Genomic DNA, 16,179 nt, shown 5'->3' on the forward strand with positions numbered 1-16,179 from the left:
ACTGGAAGAATTAATATTGTTAAAATGCTCATACTACCCAACGCAATCTAGAGATTCAACACAATCCCTATCAAAATACCAAAGGCATTTTTCATAGAATTAGAAGAAAGAATCCTAAAATTTGTATGGAACCACAAAAGATTCCAAATAGCCAAAGCAATCTTCAGAAAGAACAATTAGGCTGGAATTCTGCTCTCTGATTTCAAACTACACTATGAAACTATAGGAACCAAAACAGTATGGTACTGGCACAAAACAGACACAGAGACCAACAGAATAGAGCGCCCAGGAAAAACCTCACACGTACATGGTCAACCGATCTATGTCAAAGGAGGCAAGAATATACAACAGGGAAAAGACAGTCTCTTCAAAACATGGTGCTGGGAAAACTGGACCACTTTCTAACACCATACACAAAAAAATTAAAAATGGACTAAAGACCTGAATGTGAGACCTGAAGCCATGAAACTCCCAGAAGACACCATAGGCAATAGCTCTTTGACATTGGTTTTAGCAACATTTTTCTGGACCAGTCTCCTCAGGCAAGGGAAACAAAAGTCAAAACAAACAAACAGAATTATACGAAACTAAAATGCTTTTGCACAGCAAAGGAAACCATCAACAAAATGAAAAGGCTGCCTACCAAATGGGAGAAGATATTTGCAGATCATACAATATTAGATAACAGGTTAATATGCAAAATATATTTAAAAAAAAACTTATACAACTCAACACCAAAAAACCAAATAAATACCCCAATTAAAAAATGGGCAGGGACTAGGAGAGACATTTTTCCAAAGGCCTCCAGGTGGCCAACAGGAACATGAAAAGACGCTCAACATTACTAATCATCACAATCTGACAAGTGTTGGCAAGGGTGTGGAAAAAAGGGAACCTTTGTACACCGGCTGGTGGGAATGTAAATCAGCGCAGCCACTATGGAAAACAGGGAGGTTCCTCAAGAAATAACAGAACTACCAGGGGCACCTTAGTGGCTCAGCTGGTTAAGCATCTGACTGACTCTTGATTTTGGCTAGGTCACTATCTCAGGGGCAGGGGATCGAGCCCCCAGTCCGACTCGTGCTCAGCGGGAGTCCTGAGGTTCTTTCGCGTCCTCTCCCTCTGCCCCCCCCACTATCTCTAAACAAATAAATAAAATCTTAAAAAACCCACAACGAGTTATCACTAAAAAAACCATCAAAATGGCTAAAATTAAAAAGATTAGTAACACCAAACACTGATGAGGATGCAGGGCCAGGCTCTCATACAGCACCGGTGGGAACACAAAATGGGACAGCCTCTTAGAGGAGAATCCAGAAGTTTCTCATAAAACAGAACACACTTTGCACGCCTAGGTATTTACTTAAGATAAAGGAAAAGACATTCACAAAAAGATTTGTACAAGAATGTTCATAACAACTATATTCATGATAGCTAAAAATGGAAAAAGTGCAGATGTTCATCAATAGAAGGATGGACAAACTCATGTATTTATATAGTGGGCAACTGAGACACGCAAGAACGTGGATAAACCTCAGAAACATTAGGCTGAGTGAAAGAAATCTTACCAGAAGAGTACCTGCTGCATTTACATGATGTTCTGTTACAGGCAAAACTAATCTATAGCAGGAAATACCCAGGACACTCCTTGCCTCGGAGAAGGTGAAAGGGAAGAGGGAGCTGGAATTGATGGCGGGGGTGGGAATAGGAGGGAACTTTCTGGGGTGATGGTAAAGCCTGATAGGAGATGTAGGATTTGTCAAAACACAGACTGTTTACTCAAGATTTATACATTCCATTGTGTGTAAATATCACCTCAAAATTAAAAACCAACAGAGAACTCTCGTTAGTAACATTTATGGTGAAGTATTTAAGGAAGTATGTGCTGATCTGCAATGCCCCGGGACATGCACACAAAAGATGGACCGATGCACGGACGGATGTGTGACAGAATGACTATAGTAAAGTGTTAACAGCAGACTCTAAGGTGGACATATGGGTGCACTGTAAAGTGCTTTCAACTTTTCTGTGTTTGAAAATGTCCATGAACAAAATGGTGGGAAGCAGACAGGATGTGTTATTCATATGCTTAAATCCAAGTGTAGAGAGAGTGAACAACTAGTGGGTTGGGGTGTTGGCTTATTTTTTTCTACCAACTACAAATTTGAAAAATTTTTTGAAATTTTAATAAGAGAAAAAAATGCGGATGTGATTTTAGAATTTTTTTAAATGGGGGGATGTGGGAGGCCATAGGGCCATTTTTAACTGCAAATACTCATAAAAGAGAACAGTATAATGAACCTACTATACCCATCACTTTGAACAAATTTATCTTTCTGCCATTTAGCTTCAACTATGTTTTTCTTTTTTGAAGTTTCGAAAAGAGGCTCATTATTATCTTTTTTTTTTTTTTAAGATTTTATTTATTTATTTGCGTGGAAGCCTTCGGAGAGCAGACAAATACATCTGAATAGACAAAAACTCAAGACTTCAACCCGGCAAAAAGACCATAAACAAGGTCAAAAAGCAAACAATCCAGGAGAAATATGTGCAACTCACAACAAATGGCTAATTTGCTTTACATCAAACTTATTATTTATTTAATTATCAAATAGTCCAATAGAAAAGCAGGCGAAGGAGCAGTTAAAAAACAAGAAAGAAACAAGCAGTTAAAAAAAAAAAGCAAATGACCACATGAAAAAAAGAGTTCCATTTCAGGTATGATTTAAGAAATGTAAAGGCAAATGAATGTACTTTTTATCTTAAACTCATAATATTAAATGTTTGCTAATGCCTAGTGCTGTAGTAAATGAGAATATGGGCACTCAGACCCTGTTAATAACCTTTTTAAGGGCAACTTGGCAAATATCTATCCACTTACACATTTTCCTGTTGATTCCATCTTCCCAGCTCCAGAAGTCTATACGGTCGGGCCAAAGAAAGATCTCGCCCAGCAATTCCACTCCGACAGGCGTCTCTCTCCTCAAGAGACATGAAAACACACATCCACACAAATGCTCACAGCAGCACCATTTACAAGAGCCCCAAAGTAGAAACCACCCGAGTGTCCCTCAACAAAACGTGGTGTGTCCGAGGGAGGGGATATTACTGAGCAATAAAAGAAATGAAGTGCTGAGACACGCTCCCACGTGGATGAACCTTGAAAACACTTGAAGTAAAGAAGCCAGTCACATCTGATTCCATTTATCTGAGCTGTCCAGAGCGGCCGACGTGCAGGGGCAGAAAGCAGATAGGGGCTGCAAGGGAGGTGGCCAGTGGCTACTGAGGGACTCAGGGTTTCCTTTGGGGATAAACAGGTCTTCAAATTAGATTATGGTATGTTGTACAACTTAGGAAATATACTAAAACCCGCCGACTTGTACACTTTAAACCAGTGATTTTTACAGCACATAAATTACATCTCGAAAAAGCTGTTAAACTGCACAGACTATGGCAGAACTGGAATTCTGGCCAATGGGTTACGATATGAGGTAAGAAGGGCAGGGCAGCAGGGGCAGCGGGTGGACGTGAGTTGTCGGGCGGAGCCTCCTGGCAGGGGCAGACTGGGGGGGGGTCTTCTTGGAGACTCCGATGCCCTGAGGCCTAGAACCCTCCCACAGGCTTCGGGGTCTCTGAAACCACTACAGGTCTCATCAGACTTCCAAAGGAGCCAGGAACCAGGAAAAGGCCAAGGCTCTCATGTAAAGGGCACATGAATTGGGTGACCCTGCAGCTAACCTGTTTCTGTCACCACTTGGGAAGTGGTTAACAACACACAAGGATCGGCTGCAGAGCGCCTTTCTGTCCTGCACCAAGTGCCTCTACCTTTTCAGGAGCACACCTTCATAATGCGACCTATCTTTGCTTTATCGGTGGTTTAGGCCTGTTAATTTTCTACTGCAGGATTTCAAGGAGCTCTTTAACATTCTTACATGACACCTCACTCCCAAGAGCACCCTTAAACACGTAAACATGCGCGGTCACCTCCCACTATACCCAGGCACACCCAGCGTGGCCCTCCCACGAAACTATGGTGCACGAGGCATCAGGCCGGTAACCCAAGGGCCCCGCCACCCAATGAAAGCAGAAGAAAGAAGGCTAAACGTCTGTGATTATTCAAGGTGGCCTGTCACGGAGACTCGGGCCCCGCTAAACACTCACTCGACCCACCCCTGAGAGAGTCTGAACATAAACCTCAGTGACCTCAAGTGTCACTCAAAGCTTGGCCTTCAAGGCCCATTCTAGGAGGCCCGGCCACAGTTTCCGACAAATGTTCTTCCCAGAGATTACCTATCCAAAATTTCATTTAAGAAACAAATTACTTGATTTAAAAAAGAACGCTGTTTTGCTTCCGCAGGTGCTGCTCAGAGCTGACAAGGATAAAACTTCTAGAGTGCTGAGGGAAGAAACCATGAATTAAGAGGCAGGACACACGTCCAAACGAGGTGCATCTGCCAGTTCCCCGCAGCTCTACAGAGAAGCAAGAGCCCGATCTTCATCACAATAGATTCAGGCAGAGAAAGGCCACTGGATTTCTCCCAAGGTCCACAACCGTGTAGCTCACGGAAATGAAGAGTCCAACCAGGGTTGTCTGTCAAATCGCAACAATCTCAAAAGCACCACTTCTCAGACCTTCAGATGCAGATGATGGGCCTGCACGGTCAATGACAGCGGGTTTTCAGGTGAAAGGTGCTCTAGGTCTGTGGAGGCGCTGCTGTTGACAAAGCAGGCGCCGGTCACCTTTGCGCAGGTAAGAACAGTCTGCTCTGCTCGATTTCGGAACTGAATGCTTCCTGAGCTATGTTTTCCTAGCTCAGAAACTTAGAAATGCAAACATACACAATGTAGAATGTGAAAAAGCCAACTTTTCCTCCCAACTTATGGGATATTTTACAAATAACATCTCTACACCCTTTATTTTGTCTAAGGGGTAGGATTTCTTTTTTTTTTTTTTAAGATTTTATTTATTTATTTGAGAGAGAGAATGAGATAGAGAGAGAGAGAGCATGAGAGGGGGGAGGGTGAGAGGGAGAAGCAGACTCCCCGCCGAGCAGGGAGCCCGATGCGGGACTCGATCCCAGGACTCCAGGATCATGACCTGAGCCGAAGGCAGTCGCTTAACCAACTGAGCCACCCAGGCGCCCAAGGGGTAGGATTTCATTGCAATAACATTTCAGGGAAGGGAGACCACATGTTTGCACATTATGTATCTCCACACACACAGGACAGAGAGCGTGACAGGACAAAAGGGCGCACACACAAACGAAGGCAAAGCATACATGGGAGTTCCTGCAACTTGAGAGATTACAATATAGATGGGAAAAAAATCTCCCACTATTTCTGGGCGAAGGGTTTTTTTTGTTTAAATAACCAATAGAAGAACAAGCAGTTGTTCATCTTGTTCTTCCCAAGACCAGTTCTGGCTCATTCTTTCCGTAACAGCAACAGTGACCGAGAGCGAAAGTCTGAGATTGTGACACGCAGCTGAGATTAGGAGCCTGCGCTAAATCGCGAGGCATCCGATGTATTCTTTGCTTCTATTTGTAGAAAAATTCCAGAAAACCATCTTGATTCGGTAGCTGACGTGTTTCCGAATGGACATTCTTTGATCTACTCAATAAAAGTGTGTGAGAGAGAGGAGAACTGGACAATGTTCCGGAGCAAAAGAATTTCATCGCTTCCAGTTTAAAGTATTAACCCTCAAAAAGTTCTTTGCTGTTTTCATCATCTATTTCTAAGGGTCAAAGTTCACTAAGAAGAACAAACAAACCTTTCCACCTTACCATGTTGGTTATTAAATACCCATACTTTTCACAATATTATCAAGACATCACATTTTGTTCCATCAAAAACCTTTAAAAAAAACGAGGCACCAAAAATAAAGTTCAAGGGAACAGATTGGTCACTGAACTGATTCCATCTGAGGAAGAGTAAAGACCTGGCTTTGGTATTCTTACACCCCTTCTCAGCACTGGGTCTCCAAATGGGGGTTGGGGGGGGTAATTCTGCAGATTTCAAAGCAGGTGACCCTGGTTATAACAGCCACACTTTCATGGCACAATTCAGGGGCTCATTGGGATGTAGAATTAGTAAACATTTTAGTCATTCATAAAAGCTTGATGGAATCCAGAAATCAGGCTACCCTTCTTTGAATAAATCCCCTACAGGGAGCAATCCTATGTGGGTCCATGGGAGTGACCAGTTTGGAGATTTTTCAAAATACTGACAGCCACCTGAGATAAGCAAGCACACGAGTTCACAGCCGTTTTATCACCCAGATCACATCTTCCGGCTACATACTAGAAAAGAGGCTTTTTGAAAAGAAGATTTAGTAAGCATCAGCAGGCCAAGTCTGAGGACAAAAAAGGAGTAAGCTCTAAGGCAACCCATAGGAAGTATGAGTCAGAGACACTGATGAGCTCCCTAGGAAGGGCCTGGGTGCTAGCCTTTGGGGCAGCAACAAACAACAGACTTGTGGGGGAAATCAGGCCCTCCACTGATGGAGGTGAGGGGTCACCTGGAGGCCTGCTGAAGAGAGGAGGCCGAGGCCTGGGAGGGAGCCTAGAAAGCCTCTGACCTCCCAAGAACTCCACAATTTCGAGTCACGGGCAGAAGAAATGACATTTTCCCTGACGTCTTCATCTTAGGCTAACAGGGGTGGGGATGCAGGGGTGGGAGGTGGTATTTGTGTCTGTGCTTGTCGTCATGTCCCCAGCCTAACACTGGACACAGACACATGTATTCTGTTGTCTCCCTCCATTTACACGTGAGTGTCACGGGGCCAGGAACGTGGCCGCCACCGCATCTCCACACACAGAACAGGGCCGGCACACAGCAGGTCCTCGAGACGTGTTCACGCAGTGAATGGAACCAAGAATGAAATGAGAAGCTTGTTCGCTTCTATTCGCCCAATCTTCCGCTTCTTCCGAGATATTGGTAGGTAGAGTAGGATTCCAAAATGAAACACCAAACCATCAAGAAAGGAAAGTTGGCAACACTGGAACACTCGCTCAGAAAGGAGATACTGATATTGTTAATAAGGAGGAAACCCGATTGCCCACAACCGCATGCTCACATAGCTGAAATGCTAAGTATTCAATCTCTCCCTGAATGCATACTCCAGTGTGACCAATTACAAGAAGTACGCTCTACATACGGAACTCCTAATTCTCTAACAAGGATTCTTAACTGAGGTCAGGCCATGGGCAGGTTTCAGGATTGCTTATTATATACAGAGAAAATATTTACAAACCACATGTCTGACAAAGGACCAGATTCCAGGATATATAAAGAACTCTCAAAACTCAACATCAAAAAAACTCAAATAATCCCATGAGAATGTGGGCAAAAACGTGGACATTTCACTAAAGAGAATATACACATGGCAAATGAGCACACGAAAAGATACTCAACATCATCAGCCGTTAAGGAAAAGCAAATCAGAACCACAATGAGACCTCACTGCTCAGATCTATCAGGGCGACCCAATGAAAAACAGCTATAACACCAAATGCCAGCAAAGACAGACAGGAAACTTGATCTCTCATACAATCCTGGTGGGAATGTAAAATGGTACAGCCACCTGGAAAGTACTTAGGCAGCTTCTTTAAAAAGAAAGAGAGAAAACTGGGAGTACCGTATGACCCAGCAACTGTCCTCTTATTTATCCCAGAGAGATAAAAACTTACGTCCACCCAAAGCTCTGTTCACAGCAGCTGCATTTGGGTGGAATCGGCCCAGATGCCCTTCAACAGGGGACTGGTAAACTGTGGTCCATCTACACCCACGGAATACTTCTCAGTCATAAAAAGGAACTACCAACACGCACACACCAGCTCCGATGAATTTGCAGAGAATCATGCTGAGTAAAAAAAAGCCAATCCCAAAAGGTTATAATCTTCCACTCACATAGCGTTTTTGAAATGACAAAATTTAAGAAACAGGACAGATTCGTCGTTAGCAGGGATGAGGGTGGGGGGCGGTGGGAGGGAGACAGGTGTGGTTATAAAAGGACAGCAGGAGGGACCCCACCGTGTCGGGACTGTCCGGCGTCTTGCTTGTGGTGGAAACAGGAACCTGCAAGGGCGTTAGGACTGTACAGAACTTACAAAAACACACGTGCGTACAAGTGAAACTGGGGCAACCTGAATGGGAGCAATGGGTCCCATCAATGTCACCCTCTGGGCTGTGACACTATCCTGTGCTTTTGCAAAATGTTACCCCTGGGGGAAACTGGGAGAAGGGCATAAGGGATCTGTATTATTTCCAACATCTGCACGTAATCCACAATCACCTCAATTTAAAAGAGATCATGTTTTTAAAAACAAAAAAAAAGAACAAAGCGTGTAACAAGCTCACTTCTATAAAATGAAACCACACACAAAAACAAAAGTATATTTTTATGTGCACGTCTGTTACATGTGTGTAACTACGTAAGTGCATAGGAAACAAGTTATGTATGTAGGAAGAGCCCCAAGCTTTCTAGCATATTCATTCTGGGGAGGAGGGGTCTATACCTACCATGTAATCAGCAAGCACTACCGTACACAGACACACACAAAAGAAAACCAAAGAAACTCAGGTTCAGGATGAAGCAATCTATCTAAAGTCACAAGTAAGTGACTGAGCAAGAAGTCAAAGCTCACACGGCCCTTCCACAATTCCGTATCGCCTCTTGACGTGTGGGCGACCCGACTGCCATAAAATGACAACAGAAGAAAACAAATCATTCCTACGGGGGCTGTGAGGTTTTCAATTTTCTGGGAGCCCTTTGTAACAGAAACCTAAACGGTTTAGATAATGGCATTTAAAGTGGGGAGAAATGACAGAATTAATACATACAGCACGGTATCATGTGTTGGAAAAAATCACCCATAAAACAAGTGTTTCTACATGTACACGTGTAAGTACGCACATGCACAGACCCTGGAGAACACGTACCATCTGTGAGGATCAAGGGGGAAAGAAGAATACTGGTCAAGGGGTATCGGGGCTTCAATCACAGTGTTAGAATTTGAGAATGCATTCCAATTCAAGTATAATTTGTCTATTTTTTTTTTTAAGAAGGGGGAAAAATAAAGCAAACACTTACTGCATTCATAGATCTGTTCCAGCTTATCCACAGAAGAAAGGGAGAAAAATTTATAACCGGACTTACTACCAACAGCTAGGGACCTGCAAAAGAGCCAAATCAGAAATAAGAGCTGATACGTGTAGACAGTGATAATGCACAGACTAGCTCCATGTTACCAACCATCATCTCTACCAAAAATTAGCACAAATAATTTCACATAGTTTGTAGCAGGTGAGTGGTGGCTAAGCAGAAAAGGGGAAAGTGGCAGAGCAAGATGCCCCACCTCTCAGCCAGGAAAGGGTGAAGGCCAATAAAATACAGACAATATTCTTATTTAAAACCTACAAAACCTTAAAGATAACTTTGACAAATAAACGGAAGTAATCGGCCCTAAGTTAACGACCCCCTCAGAACAAAGTGGCGTTTCTCAGGTGATCTGATCTATGTGCGAGTCCAAAAGCTAAATAAGCCGGCACTCCAAACTTTAAACACAGACATTTGCAGCCTAGTGGACGATGACACCCTTCTGCCTTTTGGCGAGGCCACAGCAATGCGGCTCAGTCACCTATGTTATACTCTGGCCGGGCAGTGGGGTGGTATAAAATGGAGCAAAAAGCGATCTTAGAATCTGTACACAGCTGACCTACAAAGAAAAGGTGAAGCCACTCACACCCAACACAGCACCGCGGTGCTTGCTAAGAGGCCTGTAGGGACCTTGCGGGCTCTCCAGGCCCTGAGCACAGGGGCCGTGGGACATGAATGAAGTGCTCCTCATCAGATGGTTACTACTCTCTGGAACGGGACTGACCACAGGAAAAAACAGAAGAAAGCAAAGCTTTGAGAAACAGAAGATGAGCCAATAAAGCAGGAAGCGTGGGACATGCGAGGAAGCAGCTACTGGGACTGCTGTGAAGCCACTGTCTGGCAGGGCACGGAAACGAGCGGAGGCAGAAGACAAACCAGAGGACCAGACCGGGAGCATCTGCACACCAGGATAAAAACGAGGGCCCCTCTAATGGTCATCACATCTATTAAAACTTGAGCTTTCCAACCTCTCTTTCGCCCATATGCAGGAGAAATATATTCTGAGAACGGAGCTGCTCTAAGCACTATTAAATTTTTAAGCTGTAATTGGTTCATCTTAGATGTATAAACAGAAACAAAACTCTTTCTACCAGCCCGGTTTTGGGGGCAAAAATACTTCACTATACTGAATAAATTATATCAATGAAGTAATTAGGTACTGTTATCTGCAAATATTTTGAAAAGCAATAAAGGAGCCAATAAAAATAGAAGAATATCCAGGAAAGCTAAAAATAAGACAAAATCTCAGCAATCTACAACTTTTGGGAAGTTGGTGTTCGGGAAAACGTTTTCCAGATAACTAATGGTTGCTATTTGCTATTTTAAGCACCAAGACGTTTCCCCCCTGCCATTTCTGATTAGAAAATGAAAAAGTCATTCTTGTGTTATATGCTCTCCTGTGTTTCTATCACAAGGGGACGGGAAATTCTTAACATTTTCCTGGACTCCCATCATTAAACTTACCCTACTATTACAATACAGTGACCCTCTCAGACGCTAACAAGGAGTTGAGGGTTTTGTGTACTGACCTCAGATGGCCAGACTGTAGTGCTGAGTTTCTAAGTATATTTTCCACCTTTTGTTTTGCTGACAGGTGTCACTTCCTTGTGACCCTCCCCCCATCATTAACAGCCCCTCTCCCATTGTAAACTTCTTGTTGACTTAGGAACCAAATTACCAAACGTATTGGCCTTATATAAAAAACAAACTTAGAGAGGGCTTCTTCCATGGGCAAAGTTAATGAGCTTTAACTAGTTAATGAGAACCTGGATTTTGATGCTGTGCTCCTAACAGGAGAATCTGTCAAAACTGCGCTTTGGTGATCAAACATCAGAACTCTGATGTTCTTACAGATATTCCAAAACTGGTTTAGGATATTAATCACCTTAGCTAGAATTTTAATTGCACGGTTTATAAAACCTTATAAAACCTCAATCAGCAAGAAATATAAGCAAAAATATTTCAATTATTTTGACAGGTATTATGGTATAATATGAATATATACTTTATCAATAAAAGTAGGTGTTTTTAAAGGGTGGTAACATCAGCAATCAGGTTCATACATCCCTCTTTGAGGACTGATCCTGCTTTTGATAATCTCTCATGATTTGCCTAACCATACAATGGCAGACATATTAATGGGAGAGGCAGAGTAACAGATAAGTTTGAGATTCCCTTATTAAATAATGTTATTCCCCAATAAATGTTTGTGTTTTTTTTAAGGTAACACAGTGAGATCTTTTACTGACAAAGGGAAAACCCAGCTCACTATAATAGAAAAAAGGACAGATTTACTTAAGCCTACTTCCCTACCATACCGCGGCCTTCCGTTGCGCCTGCCGTCAAAATCCAGAGACCCTGTTATAGACCCTGGAGACAAGGTCCAAGTCCTTGGCCAGGATGGGAGAGGGAGTGCTTCTGGAACGTGCTTTGGGCCAATCCTCTTTATTTTCACCCCGTCCCCCTTTATTCGACTGCCAGTCCTGAGCCTTCTGGGGATTCTGCAGTTTAAACTAGGTTGGCTCTCTGCTTTCTCCACTAGCAACTCGGGATCCACCTTCTTGTACTCCTTGCTAGCTTCCAAAATGTTGCTGCCAGTGATTCCTTCCTTATTCTCCCTATCCAATGGGTTTCAACCTTTTACAGTATCTTCCGGTATTTCATCGGTTGACAGGAGGGCTTTGGGAGGGGCTAAAACAAACACCTGTGTCGGGCGCCTGGGTGGCTCAGAAGGTTAAACGTCTGCCTTCGGCTCAGGGCATGATCCCAGGGTCCTGGGATCGAGTCCCGCATCGGGCTCCCTGCTCCTTGGGAGCCTGCTTCTCCCTCTGCCTCTCTCTCTCTCTCCCTCTGTCTCTCATGAATAAATAAAATCTTTAAAAAAAATTAAAAACAAACAATCACCTGTGTCTGACCCACCGTCTTTGACTTCAAGCCCGTCGGCGGAATTAAACTTGAGTGTTCGATATCTAAAAGACAGGGATTCCCACTAACACAACAACAAAAAAACCCCCTCAAATGTGAAATCAGATCTTTTTCTTAACTCCTTTTTCTTTGCCTTCTTATCAATAATTAGTCCCAAAAGGCTTTCCCTTTCCATTATCTTCTTACTTGATTAGAGGGTTAAGTGGCATCGATCCACACCCATACAAAGGAAACAGTGGGAACTGCCGAGACCTGGCAGACCGCGGGGCACTAGCTAGTAAGCTCACGGCCCCAGCAAGCCCTTTCCCTTGGCTCACAGCATTTCCAACCCCGGGTCTCCACGTACAGCCTCGAAAACTCCACAGGAGCCAAAGCAGATTTCATTCTTTGCCCCCAAACTGAATCCTTCTCTAATCTTTTCCCCATAATGGAATCATTGTTCACTCTGAACCCAAACTAGAGATTTGGGAGTAACCTTAACTTCCCCACATCACCCCCGGCCCATGGGTCACATCAAGTCCTGATGGCTGACCAGTCTGCTCTCCACAGGCCACTGCTGTTGGACAATATCCTCCTGGGTGACTGTCTTGCCTGCCTCCAACACGCCCTCTACCCAGCAGGCAGAATGACCTAAAACTTTAAGGTTGAAGGATCCTTAAAACCCATCCACAATCAAGCCTCTCAATTTACTGATGACGAGAAGGTGGAGAGAAGTGACTTTCCCAAAATAATATCTGTAACCTAGAAGAATCTCTGTTAAACAAGCATCTCCGTAACTTTTCTGGACACTAACAACATCAATGCTACAAATGGAAGACTTGGAAAATCAAGTCCCTCTCTTTCATCTACCCCTTTTGGAGATGTATTTTAAAACAGACATTGCCAAATCACAGGCTTCTCACAATCTGAGCGGCATCCGGTGGAGGACTTCAGTCCTTGACATTTTCATTTAAGTGATACTCTGCCACTTACTAGTTTGTCAACTTCAATTTCAAAAGCCAAAAATTCCTCCAAAAGAAACCTTCCAAACTGTTACTTTCAGAAACCAGGATTGGAACTAGCCAGTCAGTAGGTGACTGAGATCAGCTGTTCCTGGTGCCTCTTTCACTGCTCTTGCTTAAAAAAAAAAAAAGAAAAGAAAAGAAAAGAAAAGAAAAGAAAGAAAGAAATCAAACAAACAGTAGAAAACAAAACTTAGTCATGCTTCCAGGGAAAGAATCCTAGAAAAATGAGGACAATATTTGACACCACACTGCCGGGGCAGAGAGGCAGGACAGATGAGCTTGCTATGCCAAGGCATATTCTTTGTTCAGCATTCCCGTGTAACATACACGTATTCTAGGAAGCGAAATGGCTTCCAGATTTTCTCACTCAAGACAGTGAGTTTGGATCCCAGACCAATAACCTTTGTCTTGTGAAAAACTGTGTTCCTCTATAAGGACAGTTTCTGGAGACTGGTAAGGGAGGCAAAGGGGTAAATTGTGCAGCCTTTCCTCAGGAGCTCATGTATTTCTTTAAGACAAATTACAGTCATTTCAATTGATAAACTTCCAGTATAAACCTATCTTACTCTTTCTTAACAATTTATGTTCATACTATATCAAGGTCTCTGGCCGGTCCAAATTATGACACAGAAATCTCTTGAACTTCAGGACCCACTGAGGGGTGGGGAAGCACATGATTTCCAAGTGTGAAAAGGTCTAATTTCAAGCCAGACTGATATATTCTATTATATACGGGATTTGGTAGCCCATTTGAAATAACCGCAAAAGAGAACACATGGTCATATTTCATTTCCTTTCAATATAAATACTGGGTAGTTAGAAACTGGGGGAAAAAAAGGTAGAAAATGTTCTGAAAATTCTCTAATTTATACAAGACATAAAAATAACCACAAAGCTACCATTTCTCACTGATCTCAAAATACTAAGGGCTTAAAAACCAAATCACAGATGGTCTGATATGCTCTATTCGTTTCTTGGATGAATATAATATAGTCTATCCCAATTACAACCACGTGCAACAGGTTGTCCAAGATGTTTCTGTTGTACTGGTTTTGGGTCACACAGTATGCTTATGTATGTTTTAAAGACTGCTATAGTATGATTTCTAAATTCACTAGTCCTCAAAATCCTACCTTTTAGGTAGAAAAGACAGTGGGGCAGGGTGGGAAAATCACTGGAAGAGAAGTCAGTCCCGCCCCCACTCCACTATTGGCCACCTGGAAGATCCAGGTGCAGCTCTGGACCTTTGCGAACTCCAGGTTCCTCATGTGCTGTTGGGAGCAGGAAACGGGCTTACCTCCCAGCCTCTGTGCGGTCCCCCTGCCGGACCACCTGCACTAACCTCACCATTCTGCATAGGCCCTGCTGAGCACCTGCTGCTTGCTGTTCCACAATTTAACTTTTCACTAAAAAAAAAAAAAAAAAAAGTTTTTTCTACTTTGCTGATTCCATTCAGCCAGTAACAACTCAACCAACTACTTACTATGAAGCCAATGACCCATTCCTCCTCACTTACATCACTTCCTCTTACTCACTTCCCAAGATGGCTCTCCTCCCTTCCAGTTCCAGAACTCCTTCCTTCCTTCTCCAGAAACTTCATCTATTAACTATCCTCACAGGTCACCCAGACAGCCTCTGAAGAATCAGCTTCAAACCCACATGGGTTTGGACCAACAGCGTTCCAAATCCATGCGTCGGCATCAGTGGCCTCTCTTTCCCTAAGGATGGCTCCAGACTCCTCAGGTCCCCCTTGGCTCAGTTTCTCCCCAGATCAGGGGCCAGGATTATTGCTAAATCTGTTTCTTGCTCGGGCAGAACATCAAAGCTACCTAAAAAAACAACAGCGAGACAAGAAGAAAAGGAAAGGGAAGAAGGGAAAGAGGCCCTAGATGATGAGGAGACTAGAAGGGCCCGAAGAGGGGAAAGGATGGAGGAAGAGGGAGGACCAAGAAGGGGAGGTGGCATACAAGGAAGAAACGCACTCTCGCCGCTCCAGAAGCGGCTGAGACAACAGGTCAAGGCACAAAGTTCTGCCCCAACTTCGTGAGAAGGGAGGCCCCAAAAGGTAAAGCAACCTTTCGGCGGGTGGGTGAAACGCCTCCCTATCTCCATCACTTTCCCCTCCCAGAGATCGCAGCTCCAGCTCCGCGCCCGGAGGGTCCTAGAGCAGAGCGCCCCTCCCTCCAAGCTCCGGGCCCGCCCCGGCCTCCACCCCGAAGCTCCAGGCCCAACCTCGGGCCCGGCCCCGGCCCCGGCCTCGGGCTCCCGCCCGCCCCAGCCCCGGTCTCAGGCTCCCGCCCGCCCCAGCCCCAAGCCTCGGCCCTCGGCCCCGGACCCCCGATCCCCGCCCGGCCTTACGTGTTGTCCTGGTTGAAGTTGGCGAAGAGCAGCTGGCCGGCGCCGGCCTCGCCGCTCTGACTCGCCAGGTTCATGGTGGGCGCGCGGCGGGCGGGCCCGGCCGGGGGCTCGCGCGCGGGAGGGCGTGTCGGGTACGCTCAGGGTCGGCGCCGGGCCCCGCTCGCCGCCTCTCTGGCCGCAGCTGGCTGCCCGGGGATCAACCGCCGCCTCATCCCGTGCCCGCTCTTGTTTATGCTCCGGAGCCGGGGCACCCTGCGCGCCTGCGTGGCCCCGCCTCCTCGGGGCGCAGCCTCCCCCACGGCGCAGGCGTATTGCGGAGGTCCCGCCCCTTCACCTCTGGCCCGGGCCTGGGGTTCTGGTCGAACACGCGCACGCGTGGGGACGCGCGGGGGCGCGCCGGGCGGGGCTTGCTGACGGACCGAGGGCGGCGCATGCGCATGGAAAAGAGCAGGCGCTCGGTACCCTCCATCATTTTATCAATATTGAAAGGGCCCGCCGTGTGCCAGTCGTTGCGCTAAAGATTTATGTACAGCATCCCTACTTAGAGAATATTGCATTCCATTTTAGAGATTTGAAAACTGAGGCTCAGAAATACTAACCTATTAGCCGAGTGTTGGATCTGAGAACTGAAACCCCTTTCTTTCCCCAAGGCCCACGCGGAGGAGTCCACCTTACATTTATTCATACGTTCAATAATATTTAGGAAGTACCTTCCTTGTGAATTAATTGGGCCTC

At 44.9% G+C, this 16,179-nt stretch overlaps 2 protein-coding genes across 5 annotated transcripts in view; one reads left to right on the top strand and one right to left on the bottom strand.

Moving 5' to 3' along the window:
- Window positions 1-15,685, bottom strand: part of WIPI2 (WD repeat domain, phosphoinositide interacting 2) — a 35,858-nt gene extending 20,173 nt beyond the window's left edge. For 2 of the 4 annotated variants that reach the window (XM_028088429.2, XM_028088428.2), the window contains exons 1-2: window positions 15,445-15,685; window positions 9,092-9,174 (exon numbers count right to left, since the gene is read on the bottom strand). In XM_028088429.2, the coding sequence (XP_027944230.1) occupies window positions 9,092-9,174; window positions 15,445-15,518 (157 nt within the window). In that variant the 5' untranslated portion in view covers window positions 15,519-15,685. Of the gene's footprint in view, window positions 1-2,881; window positions 3,079-9,091; window positions 9,175-15,444 lie in introns of those variants that run through there. The other 2 variants (XM_028088431.2, XM_028088430.2) reach the window with 2 other exon arrangements.
- RADIL (Rap associating with DIL domain) overlaps window positions 15,517-16,179 on the top strand; it is a 135,473-nt gene continuing 134,810 nt past the window's right edge. The window contains 1 exon segment of the mRNA XM_088017077.1: window positions 15,517-15,763. Coding sequence (XP_087873203.1) covers window positions 15,517-15,763 — 247 coding nt within the window.

This window comes from Eumetopias jubatus, unplaced genomic scaffold, assembly GCF_037043125.1.
Source record: "Eumetopias jubatus isolate StellerSeaLion01/CBP00866 unplaced genomic scaffold, mEumJub1_p1.0 scaffold_12, whole genome shotgun sequence".
Taxonomy (NCBI): Eukaryota; Metazoa; Chordata; class Mammalia; order Carnivora; family Otariidae; genus Eumetopias; species Eumetopias jubatus.